The sequence below is a fragment of the Tinamus guttatus genome, unplaced genomic scaffold (genome assembly GCF_059628265.1).
Source record: "Tinamus guttatus ecotype Peru unplaced genomic scaffold, ASM5962826v1 Tinamus_guttatus_pri_ptg000249l, whole genome shotgun sequence".
NCBI lineage: Eukaryota > Metazoa > Chordata > Aves > Tinamiformes > Tinamidae > Tinamus > Tinamus guttatus.
The window spans coordinates 2,400,669-2,420,632 of NW_028288783.1; the positions used below are offsets into that span (position 1 = coordinate 2,400,669).

The 19,964-nt window shown below is 38.7% G+C and overlaps 1 protein-coding gene across 1 annotated transcript in view; it reads right to left on the bottom strand.

Moving 5' to 3' along the window:
- The window catches only part of LAMA3 (laminin subunit alpha 3), a 110,975-nt gene that overhangs the window by 55,056 nt on the left and 35,955 nt on the right, over nt 1–19,964 (bottom strand). Inside the window, 14 exon segments of the mRNA XM_088526686.1 lie at nt 1,707–1,815; nt 3,906–4,066; nt 5,482–5,635; nt 5,741–5,841; nt 7,236–7,378; nt 8,612–8,738; nt 11,766–11,922; nt 12,735–12,834; nt 14,632–14,737; nt 15,090–15,142; nt 16,251–16,350; nt 17,005–17,051; nt 17,313–17,450; nt 18,828–18,962. Coding sequence (XP_088382812.1) covers nt 1,707–1,815; nt 3,906–4,066; nt 5,482–5,635; nt 5,741–5,841; nt 7,236–7,378; nt 8,612–8,738; nt 11,766–11,922; nt 12,735–12,834; nt 14,632–14,737; nt 15,090–15,142; nt 16,251–16,350; nt 17,005–17,051; nt 17,313–17,450; nt 18,828–18,962 — 1,631 coding nt within the window.

Sequence of the window (19,964 nt, forward strand, 5' to 3'; positions counted from 1 at the left end):
CCTAGTAGAACACATCTTAAAAGCCAATGAAACTTTGTATAATGTTTTAGACTAAAACTTTGCATAAGCAAATGAAGCTGAGAGAGTTTTGCTATAGCTATGGTTGCCTGACCATAAAAGACAAGGTTTGTAGGTAGACACAATTGTTTGTATTACTGAAATATATTAACTGCACTTACAAAATAAACTTGTGCATGAGCTATTTGAAAGGAGATAAAAATAGCTGATAAGAAGATAACTAATGCTACATGACTAATATAAATTAAAATTGCATAGGAAGAATGTATTAATGTGCAAACTGATCTAGCTTAGAGGCAGGTCTTCCAGGAGCCAGCTTGTGTTTTAGCAGTATTGAACAGGGAACATAAAGCTTTAGAGGGAGCAGGGAATTTATAACCTAGAAGGCAGACGCTAAAAATCCCTTTTCTTGAACAGCAAACATTTTTCATGTAATGACCTATAGGACTCCAGCCCATGAAGACAGAACAAACTCTGAACTGTGCTTTAGGAGCCACTAAAAAGTTTGTGTGAACCATAGTCTGGACTTAGATAGCTCATATGCACCAGTCTGAGACGAAGACCACCAAGCTGTAAGAACCCTTCTTGAATGCTGACTGCACATCTCCTCTTTCCCCTTTGCTACTTATCCCAGATTTCTGAAAGCCAAAGTTGGGGGTGGTTCCCCTTTGGACTTCTGTTGTCTGTCTACATGACAAGGATATTGCTGCTGGGTACTAACTCCACGGTCATATTAGAACAGAAGCTCTTATTTTTCTCTCTTCTTCGTATCTTGAGTTAAGTGTAGTCTTTACATCTAACCCAGGGAAACAGCACTTCCTGAATCTCAAGAGAATAATCAAAATTATCTGGCAGCAAGTTTATTCAGAGAATGAAAGTTGGAATTTAGATATCACAATAAAGACACTCTTAGCACATGAGACTTACATAAGTGGAGATACAGGCTAATAATATCAACATCTTTTGGACATGGATCTTGTTAGCACAGCAGTCACTACAAGGAACTAACAGACAATCTGATTGGTATCTGTTAACACTGAGCACTGCCTCATGAAAAGAAGAAAGCGCGCATCACTTCTGTTACTAATAGTTACATGAAATTTTGGTGTTTAAACATGGATTTCAACTTTAGATTTTAATCAAGTGCACAATCGCCTTGTGTTTCTAAAACAGAAAACATCAAAACAACTTTAAAGAAAATTTACTGTCCAGAAAAATGTTATTACTGGTGTGTCCGAAAGACAGCAATGAAAGCTTTTCAGTCAAAGTATTTTAAAATTCTGGCATGTCCAAATTGAATTCACTACTTCCCACTTTGTAAGAGACTCAGGAAACTCCCATATGGGTTTTGAGAATGGAAAAAAGTGAAAGATCTAGGAAAACAAGTGTAATGATGAAGCAAAAAAAAAAGCTACCCAAAGACTTTTAATTTAAAATTTGCAAGTAGAAAAGACAAGGAAACTGAAATAAAGCACAGGAGAGATAGCAATACCTTTGTCCTAAAAGGCAATTTTCTGTTTATATTTGAAACTAAGCATTGATTCAGTACTCCTTGAATATATTCAAATGAACATCCTAAAAAAATACACATAACTTTACTACAGAGTATGTAAACAGATGAAAGGTATCTCCTTTTACCTTCTCTAGGAAAAATCATTACAAAAAAGGAAAAGAAAAAGGACACTTACCAGAAGAAAATTAATTGATGATGCCTTAAAATGTATCTTTGTATCTGCAAGAAGGTCATAGGCTGCAATGCGATTCCTATCATCAACTACAACACTGCGACAAAGGAAACTGTGAGATATAAAGCAGAATTAATCATTAGCCTCCTGCCACTGCTCTATTATTTTCACTATTCCAGCTGGTACTCAGCTGCTGGGCTTTGGGCTGGCCTCGCCGCTGGTGCCCAACCATTCTGCAGGACTGTGAGCAATGACGACCTCTGACCGCTGGTGAACACAGAGCGTCCTCACTGGTGAGGCAAAGGAGGTTACAGTATGAAATGCTGCTTGTCCTTTGCAGGTGAACCTACCCAGAGTCCAAAACTGTGGACTTCAGCTCCTATCTCCATTCAAGCTCCTGCTGTAGGTAGGATGTGAGCAGACACACACACTACCTGCAGATGTTTCCAAGCTACGTAAGGTGCCCTGCAACACTGCGTTAGGCCACGCTCTTCGAGGTGCCAGCGCGCGCCGGCTGCTGCGCTCCGCTGCTGCCACACGCTGCTCGCGGCGGGGATCGGCAGCTAGCGCCCCGCGGGGCAGCTGGGCCGTGCGGGAGTTTTGGAAGCACATTCACACACAGAAATACTCCTAAACACAAGTGAAAAAATGCAGGCCCATCTCTTACTGATTGCCTTTTGTTGGCTCTGCATCTATGGTAAAGACAAATATATAAGAAGAGGAAGAGTCTTGCCAAAGGCTTCAGATACTGCCTCGTGAAGGGAACATGATCCCTGCACCTTTCCAAAAGCAGCAAACAGGCTTCACTTGTGCTCAAAATGTGGAATTTATAAAATGATCTAATTCCTTATTTGTTTAGCTAAGCTAGTGAGCATGTTGTGGATGAGAGGCTCTAATCGCCATATAGTTCCTTCTCTATTTCTCTACCTGTACAGGCCAAAGAACATTTAAGAAAAAAAAATACAGCTACATTATTTGTGATTCACTAGCAGCCAAGCAAGTTAGTATTTCTAAATCTGGAATCTGTTCTATTGCAAAATTTTATTGAGAATAATCAATATCATAGAGCTATAAAGAGGCTTGGTATAATTTATTCATAATTCTGTGAGGTACACTGTAACTGCACATACTTCACTCTGTGGTTTCTGACTTTCATTTTTTAACAGAAAAGACAAGTAGCTTCCAGCTCAGGAAGATGACACAGCAACTTACCTGCAATACAACCTTGAACTTCCTGCAGAATATCAGCAGGAGGGATTTACTGCATTGCTGATTTTTTTTTTTTTGTATTTTCACAATCAAATTTTTAGCATATAATATGTTCAAAATTTGTCAGCAAAAAAAAAAGGAAACTTTACAAAATGTGCTTTGGAGTTCCTAAAGTGTTACATAAATGGTTAAAATAAGAGCTTTCCCAAGCAATAACCCAACAAGGTCACTGCTTTATATAGCTATGTTCTGTATCACAAACATGCTGATGCAAATGATTTTTCTTACAGGGCAGTTTCCTCCCAAATATTCCTAAGCTTCCAACATGCCAAACACTTATCTTATGGGAAAACAAAGCATAGAAGTCGTGCCCTGGCATTGGGCAGGCTTTCACAAGGACAAAAACATGTGTAAGGTCACAATCCTAACTTCAGTCTTCTGCTGAAGCATCAGATACTCCCATGCAGGACAGACAAAGTGTCTCCTGAACACCTGCAGTAACTTCAGGAGTCAACAAGGATAAAGAATCTTGGAGCTTAGACTTTGCCTCTAGCCTAGCAGCTTGAGAGGATGGCTACACTGAGAATTATAGGGAAACATTTGTACCCTTTCTTCAGCAACTCCCGTTAGAAATACTGGGAATTCTCTTGCAAACTGGCTGCTACTATTTACAATAAAGCCCTCAGCCACGTTCTTAGCTAGATAAGTGCATGCCAACAGAACGATACTTACCACTGGACTCTGAGATTAACAGTTCATAAGGATTTAAAAGCATACGGAAAAACAGTTTGTTAGAGCAGCAGCAATATTAAATGTGCTTATGGCAAAAATGAGGTAACTGAAAATCTGTATGATACACAGGGAATCATACATTGGCTTTTAAATTGCACTAAAATTTGAATAAGCTATACAGTAAAATCCATTCCAATATATAAAAAATACATTGTCTTAAGGGTAGTTTATTCATTTAGTGATTACTTCTGAAATTCTTACCTGTATTTACAACTGTATATTTTCACTTTGCCTTCAGTGACAGGTCCAGGACTATTTACTATCACCTCAGCAGTGTATAACTGATCCTCTTCATTAGCATACTCAAAAACCAGAACGTAGCGACCAACATGAGGAACATTTATGGTCATCTGAAAGCTAACCTAGGTTAAGTATCACCAGAAAAAAAAAACACTCTTTTAGATTTTTCACCCTGTTTCTTGCAGGAAACTCCCTTTGCCTGTCCTGCAAGCCAACCAGTCCGCATTAGTCCACAGCCAGTTCTGTACTGCCTCAGCAAAAGACAATCCAACTTTGCAGAATAGAAGCAGTGCTTAAAAATATCACTTTGTTTGCTAACTAGAGACAGTGAAATTCAGGAAACAACTGCCCAGTTATGGGAAGGTGATAAGATAAGCCTAGGAAACTGTATTATATACTACTATTTATACTCTTTCCAGTAGGGACGAGCAGTGAGGGAAATTCAGTGACAAATACTAAAATTATGTTAGGATAGGGAATTATCATGCCCATCTCTAAGCTATCTTTAATAACAAATCCGAAATGATGCTCTATCTCCACTGAAATTTCCAGGAACACAATTTCCACTACAGCTATTCTCTGTGTTGATTCCTTAAAAAGGGGGAGAACATCTTCACCAAGAAATAGGCAATGATACTTGGTGAAGCATCAAGTTTTTCTTTGAGTTTACTTGTCCAGATTGGTTAAAATTATATTTGATGCAAAATATTTTGAAGTAGTTGCATGAAAAATGTTGTAGTTAGATAAGTTTTTGCCACAGATTGCTACATGATTCTTTTAAATAGTTTTTTCTCAGTATTGCCTTAGGCTATGAACACTTAAAGTGTTCATAAGTCAAGAGCCACCTTGACTTCACTGCAATTATTCATACCAGTAAGGTTTTGTACATACAGCAGTGATGAATCATCAGGGCCTTTGAGTTCTTGTTGCAGTTGGCATTTTTAAAAGCAATTTTCAGAGCACAGTCACAGAGGACATTGTCATTTTACATGTAATTATCAGGTGCTTGATTAAATAAATTATTTTTACTAAACACACTTCTAGAATAATTTTTCCATTTGATAACGTGTTTCTCTTTCAATGGACCTACAGTACTGGCAAAATTGCTTCTGCTTGCTCTTTCTTATAAAGCAAATGTTTTACATAAGTATAGTTATTTAGGAAACAAAAAAATGATGAGTTGAGTGACATATTTACACTACTACCCCGACAAACCATTATGCCACTTCTGCTATAGGTAGACAGTACGCTGAACAAGACTGTTTCTCTAAAGCAGAGGGATTTCATGAAATTAGAGTCATAACATAAAACATTTTTGGCAGAATGAAATGTCTGCTCTACTCCCAGCTATAGATCTGCCTATACTTATCTGTCTAAACAGATCTGCATAAAATGTGGCACGTGGCTCAGAATCTGCTTTAGGGATGAACTATAGATTTGCAAATGCAGATCTATGGATTTGCAACCTTTCTAGTCTAGTAGGTTTGGAGTTAACAGTGTATATGGGACTGCTGGGAACTATATGCAGGAATCTGACCTCTCTTCCACTGATATGGGACATCTCTGGATGGTCAGGATTTGGCTGTCGAATGGGCATCGTTCTGTATTCTCCCCCATTTGTGAAATATGCTGCCTCTGAACCAAGGACACAGGCGAATCTGCTCAATGGCAAATGCTGATAATGCAAGCAGCTTAACGAAAAACAAAAAACACAGGATTATTATTGTTAGCAATTACAGTAGTAGAATAATAAAATAATTCAAGGCAAAACCTTATTCTGTAGCATATCTACTAACTTCTCTGTTGAAGCACGTCCTGAATAGGTGCAGGGTTCAGTAACTTGTAACTGCAAGATGGATGCTTCATAATAATCACTAGGTAACAGCACCATATAATCCTAAAAACAAAGAACACAACCAAGGCAAGATCAGGCAGAAAAATGCTAAAGGAACATCTCCAGACTTTCACAATGTAGCAATGACCCAAAACAACCCCAGCAATGATTTTTGGAGGGTATCTGCAAGACACATAGGCATTTGTTGATGTTACATGTGGCAATAACACAGCTCAATAATTCTTTGTAGAGATGAGGGGAAGGCAGCTGGGCAAATCTCTGCAGCTGCTCTATCATCATGTGCTGAACCCAACGTGAACACGAAGGAGCCTCCGCACTACAGCTGCGCCCATGAAGGCCAGGGTCTCTGAATGTACCAGCACAGGCCCCTGCTGCTTAAGCTTTCAGCTAAGAGACCTCCATATCCTACTGCCAGGCTGTGCCTTGCAGATTTTTAAGCCTCTAAATGGTCTAGTCACTAGAGGGGGAGAGTGAGCCATTTGTCACAAGCTTCAGCAGCCTAAATGATATAGCGTAACAGCTGGCCCTGCACAGTTTTCACCCGTGCCTGCAATTCCCATGCAAACAATTCCACTGTGTTTGACTCTGCAAGGGAGATGCATGTGTCCCAGATGCCTGTAGAAAACATTCCAGATGATGTTTCACAAGATAGTATCTTTTTCCTCTACCTTTCCCACTTAAATCAGCATATTAAAGCTTATTTATAAAAACTTTTATTGTGAAAAGCAAACACACTGGGTTACAATCATTAACAAATTATTTTTAAGAGGTATTAGTAGAAAAGCAGGATATGTAAGACACCTGTATGCAAGCTCTCTGGTAACATTTTACATGATATTCCACAAATTAGGCAGAGTCCCAGACTTGATGATTAATTCACTGGCTATTCATTAACCCTAATACACAAATGAATTTCTGTGCGATATTTTTGTGATCATACCTTTTTAAGGTTCTTCATAAATGATCACCTGATACATTTTGTCTTTTTGTCATAATTTCTCAGAACTGCTGTCATAGATTTTTTTTCAATTTTTCAATGAATAAGGGAAAGGTAATGAAGGGAGGACAGCAACATTTAGAAAGTGACTTGCCAATTATGTAGCCCATCTTACAATATTTTTCTGAAGAATCTTTGCCACAAAACTAAGGACTTGATCATCTGCAATTAAGCTAAGTTTAGATATGCGAGCATTATGAATTTCTGTGAGCTTTTGTGCTCAACCAATTTAGCTTCATATTAACATGATTTTATCCTTTGAGGGTATAAAGTCCAGAGGCAAATGCAAGAGGCAAAACTGTGTATTTTCATAATACTATTCTGCTGCTGTACTCTTTTCATTAATGCTGAATTTCAATCCCTTGCAGAGTTTTTCCTGGCAAATAACTCCAGAGCAATACAGGCTTCAAGCACTTGTGTTCCTCAATTGTTTTCTTACCAAGAGGACTTCCTCTGCCATTATACTGACAATCCATGTGCCTGGAACCAGTGAGAAAGGCTCTATGAAGCTTTTTCCTGGGATTGTGACAAAAGCTGGCTCCTTGCTGGGTGGGAAGACAAATTCTTTGCTCTGAGCAGACCCTGTTAGGAAAAAAAAAAAAAAAAAAAGGAAGGAAGAATTAAAAAATACTGTGTAAAATTTATCTGCTGACTTAGTGCTCAGAACTGAATATTTCATTCATTAAACTTGGTCTAACAGGAGCTCATCAGTGATTCTCCCCTCAGGATGCACTAATAGTGCTCCCTCCACGCACAAGAAGCTGCAGAGCTGTGCTAGGTATTGTCCTCTTTGTTCCTTACAGTCTTGAGCAATTTGTTCAGAAAAGCAGAGTTCAAAGCTCTGAAGTGCTTGCTTCACTTTCCACTTCCATCATTTCCTACTCTATTTGCTGCTGCGCTGACTCGTGACATGCTCAGCTGACGCAGGCCTGTTCTCCCATGAATGCCAGCGGATACTCAGATACAAGAGCTTCTCAGATGCATCTAAAATGTTTGGTTACCAACAGGACCCAAAGGTGACTTCTGGGCAGAGAAAATACACAGTGGAAGCAAAGCTGCATTATTCTTTTAAAAGAGACAGGAGGATGGGCTGTTATATTAAAATATTGTGAATATTAAAGTCTTTGAAGCTCCTGGACGCTGACAGGAGCTTGTGCTTCCATGTGCCTCCCTGTCTCCCAGTCACTATAACCCCAGCCAGGCCACCAGCGTTGCCGCTTCGCTACGTGCTGACAAAATCTGAATTTTGCCAAGTTACTGAAAGGATCTGTGACTAAACTGCATTTGCTCCCAAGCCATATACTGAGAGTAGGCATAATAAGAGATGATTCTGAATACAGATTTGACATTTATCTACCACTCGAAGAATGTGGCAGGGCCTAAAACCTCAGTCAGTGACATTACATATTGCTCAGGGCTATCTTTGAGGATTGGGTTCATCATTAAATGAATATTTTTCGTGGAATGGAGAGAGAAGCCACCTTTAAACTGAAATATTAAGGGGAACTAAATGAAGATAAGGACTGTTATTCCTTCATTCAAAGCTTCTTAAAACATACAGCCTGTGCCTCCAAATGCAGAACTGAAAAGTACTGAATTTGGCAAATATTTTTTAGAAAGTGATTAATACTGTAAGCAGAGGCTTCATGCAGACACAGCCACATCAGTTACAATAAAATTCATCAGGAAAAGCACAAAAGCACTAACACTGTTAAAAAAATGCCTTTTAAGCACCATCACATGTTTGACTCAGCTGAGCTTGGAAAGGCTTCTCTGACCTAACACGCATCTGTCCTGCTGTTAATTTGCACCTACCTGTTTCAGGCCGAGATTGACAAGCAGATATGCGGCCAGATAATGTTGCACTTCCAGAGTTAATATATCTCAGGACAATGCGAAATAAGTTTGATTTTTCCACATTCAAAGTTATCCTCACTTCATTCTGTAAAAGGGAAGTTAATAAACAAAAACAGCCGTAAAGTGCCGAATAGAGAAACAGCTGGAAGTCATGCAAGCACCATACTAAATTCCTACAAGGAAAGTACACATGCAGGCAAGTACGTAGTGGAATGGCAACACCAGTGTATGACAGATGAAGACAGGTAAGCCTAGTGAGAAAATTAATTCACTTACAAGTATAATTAGTGCCAAAATGTTTTCCCTCAGCAATTGAGATCTTCCCTTTAGGGCTTTTTGAACCCAGGCTGACATAGCGGAGGACTAGGTGGAAGAGCTTAGGGGAAGCCACAGTGACAGGTACAACCACCTCTGGCTGGCAAAAATAAAAAGAAAGGGAAAAAGGAGGAAAGGAAAGTATATCATTGGTTACTAGCACCCAGAGAAAGAAAAACCATTTGGTAAAGACAAACTCCACAACAGAAAAGAAAGACTTGGGCAGCTTATAAAGGAATATAGAACAAAACATTCCTGTGAAATAAAACAGCTGATTGAGGAACAGTTCATCCAGAAAGACCTGGAAGGGCTGAACTAGGAGGCTTGTTGATTTTGTACATTGGAACATGGATGGTACTGCTCCTCTCACCTCATGCACCTTAGAGGAGACATGATCTCAAGGACCATCTGTTCCCCTGGACTCCCAAGCACTAAGCCAGAATCATGGACCCACTTCTCACAGCATTCAGATGCCCCAGACACTCAGGGCAATTTCTTCTGCTCCCCGCTTCGCTTGTTAGGGTGCTGATACTCCGACTCTCTCTTTGCCCTGTGGTTGAATGCTCATCTCTTGAACCTCTTCCATCATTGCCCAGCAGAAGACAGAACTCACATAGCCCACTACGCAGAGCTTGCAGAGCCATAGTGTCAAGGACAGAAATTTACTTAGAATTGGTACACACATCTTCAAAAGTTGTGGGTAAGTTAGAAAATAATACACCCATTCTAATGATAATCCCATTCTAATTGATAAATCTCCCTTCCTCAAAGTTCATCCACCATAACTGCTTCTCTGTCCTGTTCTGAAATGTTTGTGATATCGCAGGCTCTCACCACCATGGTCAATTCTGCTTCCCCAAAAACACACACAGGTTCTCTAAACTCCACACCTCTGAGAACTGAGCACAAGGCCTTATCTTCTCTTATACCTGATACAGGTGCTAGGCAAATACTATCACAAGCTCATACAAATGTTCTATTGACAGCTCTCATAAGCTACTTTGAATGTGTATTCTTAAATTGCACTTCACTGTAGAGACCTCTGCTTCCAAAGCAGAAAGCAAAAAAATGACCTAGGGCAGATAACAGGCCTGAGAGATCTACAGAGAGTAGACTGCAAGATCTGGGGGATCACAGAAGGGCAGTAGAACAGAAAATATAGACAAGTAGGGGAATATTTTACAGTTGTTTTAAATGTAGAGAAATGACTGTTGAAGAGAAAAAAGTAAGTGGGAAGGCACTTGAAAAATAGATAAGAACATAAAAAAAAGCAAAGGAAATTTAAAAATACACTTCAGAAGGCTTCGCATTCTAAGCATTTTGGAAGAATTCCAGAATACACAGGCGAGGGAAGAAAAGCAAATGCGTGAGGAGCAAGGAAGAAATGCTAGTCCTTGGCTTCAAGAAAATGCAGGAAGTGGGAAGAATTTGTTCTCTGAGCTTCGCCACAAACTCAGGCACCTTTGGCCAAAACTTTAAAATCCGAGTCCCACTGTAGACTTCTATAATGGGAATCCCATTTTGGCAGAATGATAGGGCACCTGTGACTTTGGCTGAAGTCATGCACAGGCCATTTATTGCACCTCGAAAACATTTAATTGCATTGAAACAGTTTCTTTTCAAAAACTTATGTCAGCCTTCCTTGTGACAGACATTTGTAAACTATTTGTCTTTCACAAGAGAAGGGTTGAGAGGAATATTGCAGGGTTCTGCAAGACACAGAAAAGCTATGTCAAATTTATAAAAGTTCCTTGATATGAAGAATGTCAAACTATCTCAGCTATGCAAGGACCTAACTGTAGCGTGGCTGGGACTAGCAATTACTTACATGAATGAAAAGCTTTATTTAGTTGAGCACAGTAATGTGCGCTTCAAAGATCCACAGGACTGGAGATTATGCCCTTTCACTACCTCTGCCAACTGGATATGAAATGCAAAAAGCAGCAGATTTAGAAAGCAGAAGTTGGGAAATCACAGTTGTTACACATTGCCTTCTGTGAATGTAGAGTAATTCTAAAGAGCCAACTAAACAAGCTCTGGGATAAAAAAAGAAAAGAGGAAAGAGTGAAAAATGAAGAGCAGAAAGGAAATGACAAAGGCTGGACACAACAATAGCCCAGGACTAGAAAATCTGATCAGCATCGAATTGATAACAGAGCGCTACTTCTAAGAAGAGTGAGCAAGTACCATTTATTGCTCAGATTTGCCATTCTAAAATCATGGTTCTCTTACTCAGTAATTCATGCAAAAGTCAGACAGGTCTCTTCTTATACAATTAAACTTTCTTCCTGCAATGTATTTAATTTATTTATTCCTTCTGCTTTGCCCAGGATGAGCTGCAAGTATAAGAAGGCTTCACAAACAGTGCTGTGATGATGCCTGAGAATCAAACACAGAGACTACTACAGTAATCCAAACCATTTTGCAAAACTTTCTAGGGTTTGGCTAAATGACTGTCCTGCTGCTGTCCTTGGCATAACAAGAATTTCTTCATTTAGCATTACACACTTTAAAGTTATTCTCTTGTTTAATCCTGTGGCAAAATGTGCATCTCACACACACACACAAAACCCTAGGAATGTCTCTTAAGAATAGACATTTGCGGTAGCAACGCACATCTCACAACAATACTAACACTAACACTCAATAATCCAAGCAGGGATACAGCACCAAAGTCCTGAGATTAGTTAGATCCTGTCGTTTATTTTTTTTCCCCCGTGACCTTGCACACACATAGCAGACAGGCATCCCAAGGACTGTTTTTAACCCAGAAGCCCAGATCCAATTACCAGCTTACTTGTATAGAGGACATCCGGGCATATCCTCTCCAACTGAAGCCGGGAAATTCCTCAGGATCATAACCAAACCGAATTCCCCTTCCTTTGACAGTAGTACCATCTTCAACTTCGAACTTCATGTGGTGCAGATCAGGGAAAAAGTAGTATTTTTCAGGCCTTACAGAGAGAAAAAGAATAACATTCAAGGACTATTCTTTTCCTCTGAATCTTTTAATTTCCCCTCTCACTCTCAGCTTGGGTATCTTCCTGGGCATAAAATACCAGTATACCTAGTGACTGAACCCTGATACTAATTTTGGAAGGACATTTTATGCGATTAGCCTAAAATGACATAACAGCTAACCCAAATTTATTCTGGCATGAACTCTCATTTCATCAATGTGTAGACTAAAGAAGACTGATGAGTGACATTTCTCCATAGTTTGTTATCTCTGTCACCTTTACACCCAGCATTTTGGCCTGTGTCATTACTCAGATTAGCAAGAAGCTTCCATCCACCATTGTAATTTGAAAGCATTACCAATCACTATATGGTCTACCTCAAAAAGAAGGAAGCACCAGAATGGAAGCGGTCTATGGACCACAGAGACATCCTTATACCACTGCCTTATAAATTCCAGACAGCAGTTAAGACAGGTGCAATAAGAATTCTTTTTTTCAATTACATTCTCTTTCCAGATAAAAAGCTGTATCTTTCTTATGCAACTCTTAATAAATACAGATATATATAAATATACACAATGCTATTGCAAAATAGCTATTGGTTATTTAAGAAAACAAGTTTTAAATCTGTATATATAATATTCAAATAACAAAGAAAACTGTCAAAAAGTATATAGATAATAGCACGATTTACTGGCTTATTTATCAAGAAATCCAGAATCTTATGTGAAAAGAGCACGAGGAACTCCTGGGCATTTTTCACCAAGTGTTTGGAAGCAGGAGCTGTTTGCTCCAGGCGCACTCACTGCTGGCAGGTGGTCCCCACAACGTGCTCTCTGCACTGGCAGGCACCCGAGGGCTCAGCACACACAGAGCTGACGGATCCTCCCACATCACACCGACAGCCTGTCAGCAAGGAGCAGAAGCCAAGCATCCCATCAGAGAAAGTGGTAAATGTTATCAAAAAGCACACTTCGCTTCCTCCAATTAAACACCGTTGTCAAGTGATTTCCTTCTTCCGGAGCCCTTTAGACTCCCCTCGGAGTCCTTCAAACACACATTAAAACATGTGCATAAACTGCAATTATTTCTGGACTCTCAGGTTTGTGTTTGTTTTCTGTTTTTTTTTTTTTCTCCCTTTAAAGTGACAAGAGCTAGATTCTTTTTCACTCACAAGTAATAAACCACACCACATTTACTATATCCTGCACTAAACTCTGAAGGGCAGCCTTCAGATGTCTTGCTCAGTAGGACGGAATTTTCACAGAAACAGCAGAGTACTAACTTATTTTCAAAAAACAAAACAAAAGGAAAAAAAACATTTAGAAAATGTATGTAAGAACGTTAACTTTGGACAGCCTGGTTCACAATATTTAATTTAGGTTACAAAGACTACATAAAACTAAAATATACTATTTATTGGACGCAGTCCTGTGCCCACGTGCTCTAGGTTACCCCATGTGTGCAGGGGGGTTGGACTAGGTGACCTCTAGAGGTCCCTTCCAACCTTAACAATTCTATGATTCCATGTAATATGATGTGCATAGTTTTCAACCAATATTGGACAAGAATATTGAAAGTCTTATCACAGAATACATGATCTTTGACAAAAAAATAAGAAACACACCTAAGAACGAGGTATAACGCGTCAAAGTAAGGAAGAAGTATGCCTGGGTTAAAAATTTCAAAACTAAATTGAAAGGTTGAAAGTTCATAAACTCATTTTCACATCAGCAGATCAGCACATCGTTATTTTCACATTTCACAGATGTGTGAGAATCTGTAATCACATTGAAACCAAGGAGAATTGAAGTACTCATCACTTTTGTGAAACCAGATCTCTTTCATTAGATCCTTGGATTGAAAATTTGGCAAAAAAGCTCTATTTGGTAAGCTAGCCATTATTTTTAACTGTGCATACACAAAATGTTTGCTGAAAGAACTTCAGTGTTTTACAGATAACCTCTTCTATCATGCCTGAATAGTACAAAGCAGCTATCTGTCTATTAAAGTGTTTTCAATAATTTTAAGAAACCCAAATTCTGGAGGAGAGCAAGGAGGGAAAAACTGAAGTAGCCCTGCAGCCCTCAAAACACCTTCTTTAGAAGAATGACAATTTTCTCCACATCATAGATATACCTGGCTCTGCTTCAAAACACTTTGAACTAGGGCTTAAAGCAAAAAGCAAACATATCTGCAGAAAATCAAGCTAGTTACTTTAGTTCCTTTTTAAGTTTTTATTGCAGCAGCAGATCTGGAAAAATAGCTAAGCGGAAGAGCGAGCTGCCACTCTTACAGGTATCTGACGCTACTAACACTTGGTGGAAAATGAAACCTCTCACACCTTGCGTGGAAGATTGCAAAAAGAAATAACTTTCAGCTATCTGGTTTGGAATCTCTTTAGCAACAACACTTACATATGTTGCTAGGATTATCTGCACATTATGCACTTCACTAAACTTTCCACTCCATTTAAAACCCTGGCTGTGGTGGGGTATTAGATTTCAATGGGGAAATACAGTATCACAGATAAATGAGGAAAGACTTACATATATTGCAAGCAACTACAAGCAACAGTGCAAAATGAGTGATGAGTGATTCAACAAATACATTCACATTTAAAAAAAATACAACCTATGAAATGGTAAAGAGTTTGGTGGTAAGTGCAAATGTTCTACTAGAAATGTTCATTATTCATCTTACCTCGGCAGCCAAAATAATTCTTGTTTTCCAGACCATAATAACCAGCTTCACAAGTACCACAGGAATCTCCGCAAACATTAGATTTGCAATAGCAGTGTCCATTTTCCTGTAGGAAAAAAAAGAAAAAAAACTTGATCAAAAAATGTCTTATCAACTTTAAGAACTTCATTCTTTCAATATTTTGTCCCTCTAATTCTAAAGAAGGTAAAAACTGCAATTAAAAAAAAGGACATCTCACCTTTCATTCCTCATTTTTAATGAACAGACTAGAAAGTACATACATTTGGGATTATAAACACATTCAGAACTTTTATACATCTTTAGAACGTCACCAGATACTTTATGTTTAACATAAATAATATACAATCAGTTCTAAGATATCTATCTTGTAAATGTTATAACAATTTATCTTCACAGAAATCTGTTTAGTTCATGTCTTTCTATCAAGTTCATTTTACCTGCTGACATTCTCCAACTCCACTTAACGTTCCACTCACATCACACTGGCATGCTGCAAAGACACAGAAAAGACAATCTGTGTTTCATCTTTCCAGGACACTTTGAAGGTTAAAAAAAAAAAAAAAAAAAAAAAAGCTGAATCTGCAACAGTGAGTCACAGGGCAGTAACTCTGGAAAGGCCAGAATAGCAAATAGACAATGGCTCAAGGTAAGAAAAGAAAATGAGAAAGAACAAAGACTATGTGTATGTGAGTTTTCTGACTTATGTTAGTATAGTCTATCTTGTGTTTAAGACAAACAGCTTGCATTTGGAGTTGTCTTTTTTCTTAGAAACATTCAGATGACTGAAGAAAACCTGTGTCTTCCAGTCTGACTGCAATTCTATTTTGCAGGGCTGCTTTGTGACTAGTACAACTCTTTGCATAAAACATAATTTAAGGAAATATTAAGGTTTCACAAAACCCCATATGCCCTCTGTCGCTGAGAGAAGACAAATTGCATGAAAGGTGCTCTAATTCCTCTCCGAGGAGATGTCTGGACTGTGCAATATTTAGAGCCAAGATGTAATGATATTGATGGCTGCTCTGACACTACTCGTCCCATCTAGGTAGCTGTTGTAGCTGTTTTCCCGCTGGAAAAGAAATAGATGGGAAGAAAAATAGGGCTCTGAATATAGAAAAAAAATCTTCTCTGCCTGAAGTTATTGTCTCACTGCTAGTAAGCCTTAAAAATTGCAAAGTGCTGATTATTACACAGGCTTAAACCCCAACAGATTTGTCAGTCTGACGCAACAAGAAGGCTTTCCATCCCTCTACAAGCTAGGAGAAGATTATTAATGAGTAAACACCTTCTTCTCCAAACAATGGGCCAAATTCTGGTTTCCGTGTTTATGAAAAAAACAAACCTGCCTGGGCAATACACATGCAACTCAGAGTACACTCTGGTCCAGTATTATTAAGCAATCATGGATGATGGCCTAATATTTAAAAATAACTGTTTTCATGAGCAACAGTATCAAATTTAAGCACTAAGAAAAACATATTGGTAAGAAGAGTTGTTAAACACCAAAAATGGTCACATTTGGTAGCCAAGACAAAGATCATTTTCAAAAAAATTTAACACATTTTGTGACCAAAGAAATAAGTCATGAAGCTCTGTACCTGTACATCCCCCAGGGTTTTTTTTGGCCAAGTTCCAGTACAAAGGTTTGCATTTACTGCAGGTAGGGCCTTCAACATGCTGGAGACATTGACAATAGGCCTAGTGACAGAAATGAGTCAATACGGGTCTTTTCAGAATAAAAATTAGAAACAAAAATAAACAAACAAAAAATCACTTAGTAAATGCATGCTATTGGAAAAAAATGAGCCATGACTGATGACGCAGAAATGGCTACAATGGCTTTCTAAGGAAAAGAACACCAAGTTGCTCTATGTTCTTTTTGCCAAAAGATTGTTCATTCCACACAGCATTTAAACAAAAAGATAGAACCTTTCTCTGTTATCCTGTCTTCACAAAACAGAGAACATTTACTACATGAATTTAGTAAATATTCAGAAAATCTCAGTTCCTATGTTTAATAAAATCATACTGCTCTTTCTTTTATATTAAACTGTCTGAAGTTCCCAAGAACAGGAATCCTCTCCCATTAGTTTTCTAGCACTCCAAGAACACATACATTGTAAGTACATACCATAAACAAAAGGTTAAAAAAATATGGCTCTAAACAGGTAATTGCATTGTTCAGACACAAAATTTATGTCCATCTTTGCTTTGCAACTAGGCTTTTGCAGTTCTCTCATAGTCTGAGATCAGGCTCTAGATGCTTAAAATGAAGTAAAAATATGCAGCAGAGACAGAGACAGTATATGAATTCTTAACATGCATTATTAGTTGCAAAGATATACTACTTACCAAATGAGACCCAAAAGTGCCTGCAGGGTTACATTCACTGTTGATTTCTGTAGGAAATTAAATATATACACATATACATACATACATATGTATATATATATACATACACATACACACACATATACAGAAAGATCTTTTTAAAATGAGTCCTGGAATATAGTACTAAAGAACTGCAGTGTGGCAGTTTTAAGTTTCAAGGGTTTATTTTTACATGTTTACTTTGGGGTGGCTGAAATACTTTCAACGTTAGAACCAGCAGAAGAAGGAAATCTGAATCATAATGAAATATTTTCTGTCACCAATGTTACCTCCACAGTAGGGGAAACTGTAGGCTCCAGAAAGGCATCTGTCACACCGCAGCCCTGTAAAGCCTGTTAGACACTCACACTGCCCCGCTGTTGGCTCACATGCGCTGTGACGGGATCCATGAGGAGAACACTGACAGGCTATATCACCAAAAACATTGACAATATTGTTAGGGTTCACCCTGTATATACCAAACAATAACTTTACAAACCTCTAGTACTTTATAAGTTTTGAAAACTCCTTCTCTGCAATATGCTTGATTTTTCTTTGCAATAAACTCACAAGGTCCTTCACTTACACACAACCCTCGTTGAGACTTAGGCGTCTGAGATAATCCTACCTGTCAATATGGTAGAAGTTATGAGGAACCTTAATAAATTCCTCTTCCTCTACTTTGCTCCATTTTAAGACAAGACTGAGGCTATTTGGTTTTCTGTTTTCTTGATTATTTTATTGTTTACAGAAAGAACATTGCAAATTCTGTAGACATACATCTAAAAATATGACTGCAAAATACAGAATGTAAAATTGTACACCCAGCACACCTTTAGATCTGAGAGTCAAGATGGCCAGGAAGAAGCTTTGAAATAAATCATGGGATAGTCTTTTTGTTCCAGGTAGCTATGTAAGGCCTAACCTTTCCAATGATTTACATGAGTAAGTAAGAGTAACGCCACAAAAATGAACAACACTACTATAACAGAGAAGGCTAATCTTTGCTGGAGTAGAGCCTAAGCTTGAAATGGTTATGAAAATTGTTTTAGCCAGTCTCCTAAAGAGGAAGAACAGATTTGTTAGATTATTTTTTGCTACAGCTATGACGATTAGCAATAGCCAAACTTGGAGGAAATGTTGCTTCTTTAGCATTAATAGTCTTTTGGTTTCTAGAAAAGAACATTCCTGCTTGTGATGGCCAAGTAATTGCTGACTGGAGCTGCAGGTTTCACTCTCTCTGATGGGAAGAACATACATACACATTCCGGGCCTGACCAGCTGACCCACCTGCACAGTAATAATTGTCAATATGATATAAGTTTCTCAGGGTCAAGTCAAGCCCTCTTGACTGGGATTTAAGGTTGATGCAACAAGCACCTATAAATGCACTTTAAAAGCTTACACAATAGTGTATGAAACAGTAGAAGCCCAAAATAGTTGAAATTAACCTTGTGCTAAATTGAACAAGCTGGAACTCATAAAGGTGCACGCCCGTTGCTTACACTCAGCTTTAGATTTCCTATATTGAAAGAAGACACAACTACATCAAAGCCAAACATTCTCAAAGCCCTATTAGCCCAGTTACACAGATAATAGGAACAGAGATGATGTCTGGGGTGGGCTACCAGAGTGAACTGGCCATGGGCTGGAGCTTCACACGGAAGAATGGAACAGAATTAAACTTTCATAGTTACATGCGTAGTTTTACAGCAGAAGTATGTTTGAGGGAATCAAAAGAATATTTTTGGTGTAAGAGAAGTTAGAGAGAAAGGCCAGTAAAGGGAGGAAAGGCTGTTACTCACGTGAGCAGTTGGGATAGCCGTAATAACCTGGGGCACACTGGTCGCACCTAAATCCAGCATAGTTGCTGTGGCACAGACACTGATCTCTAGGACCACAGGTATTAGCCACAGAGCCACGGGCATCACAGTTGCATTCTGCGCCAGTAAAAACAACAGGTAAATAGCCTGACAGATAAATATCTAAATCGGTATGATTTAAAACAGAAACCACCAAAAAACACCCTTGAATGCAAAGCAATCATGAGGAACCCACACAAAGCCATAGGTTTACCAGTTAAAATAAATATCTTCAAACAGATACTTACTATGTAACTGCCTTCTCAAATAAAGTTTTTACTACAATGCTGTAATTTATACTTTAGAAATTTAGTTTGGTCCCTTGCAAAACATTTGCAATGAACAGTAATTTACCTTAGAATGGAAAAATCACGAGAGAAGTACTTACTAACTCAAAAATACAACCTCAGATCAAAAGCATCCGCAAAGCTAGACTGAGTCTAGAGGCCAACAAGAAGCTTACTAGTAAAGCAGTGTGGTAAACAATGCCCAAGGTAAAAGTTGCTCATCTGCATGGGTCCTGTGGGGCAACAAGCTGCGTGGTGCAGGAATCAGCATGTGACAGATACAGAGCACACTGGCACTCTGTAACGAAGAGCTGGAGGGGTGCTGGTCATGGAGTTACTAGGCTCATGGCTCAAACACAAATAAGATGCCCTGTGTCACTCATATGATGCCTAAAGTTTAAATGCACATGAATGGGTGCCTGTCTGGAGATGCCAGCTGTCACAGGTCACAGCCCAAGATCAGCTGATTTCTTGACTTTTATGGGACCACAGGAGATGAAAGGTGGAGAAATTTCACTCAGCTCGATTCTCCCACCCAGGATGACTGACAAATATAAAACAGATGCTATTTAAGCATTGTCTTTCCATTCCCTTTTGATATTCCCGATTTCCCCTTTCAATCCTTCTCTCTCAGCAGCCCAGGATACCTGACTTTTCTGTGTATTTCAAAGGTTTGAGGACTTGCTTTGAAGTTACTAGGAAAGATACAAATATGGAAGCTTCCAAAAACATCATCTACACTGGAAACAACCTCTGGCTGAATCTATATACATCCTCTCTTCATTTGAATGGG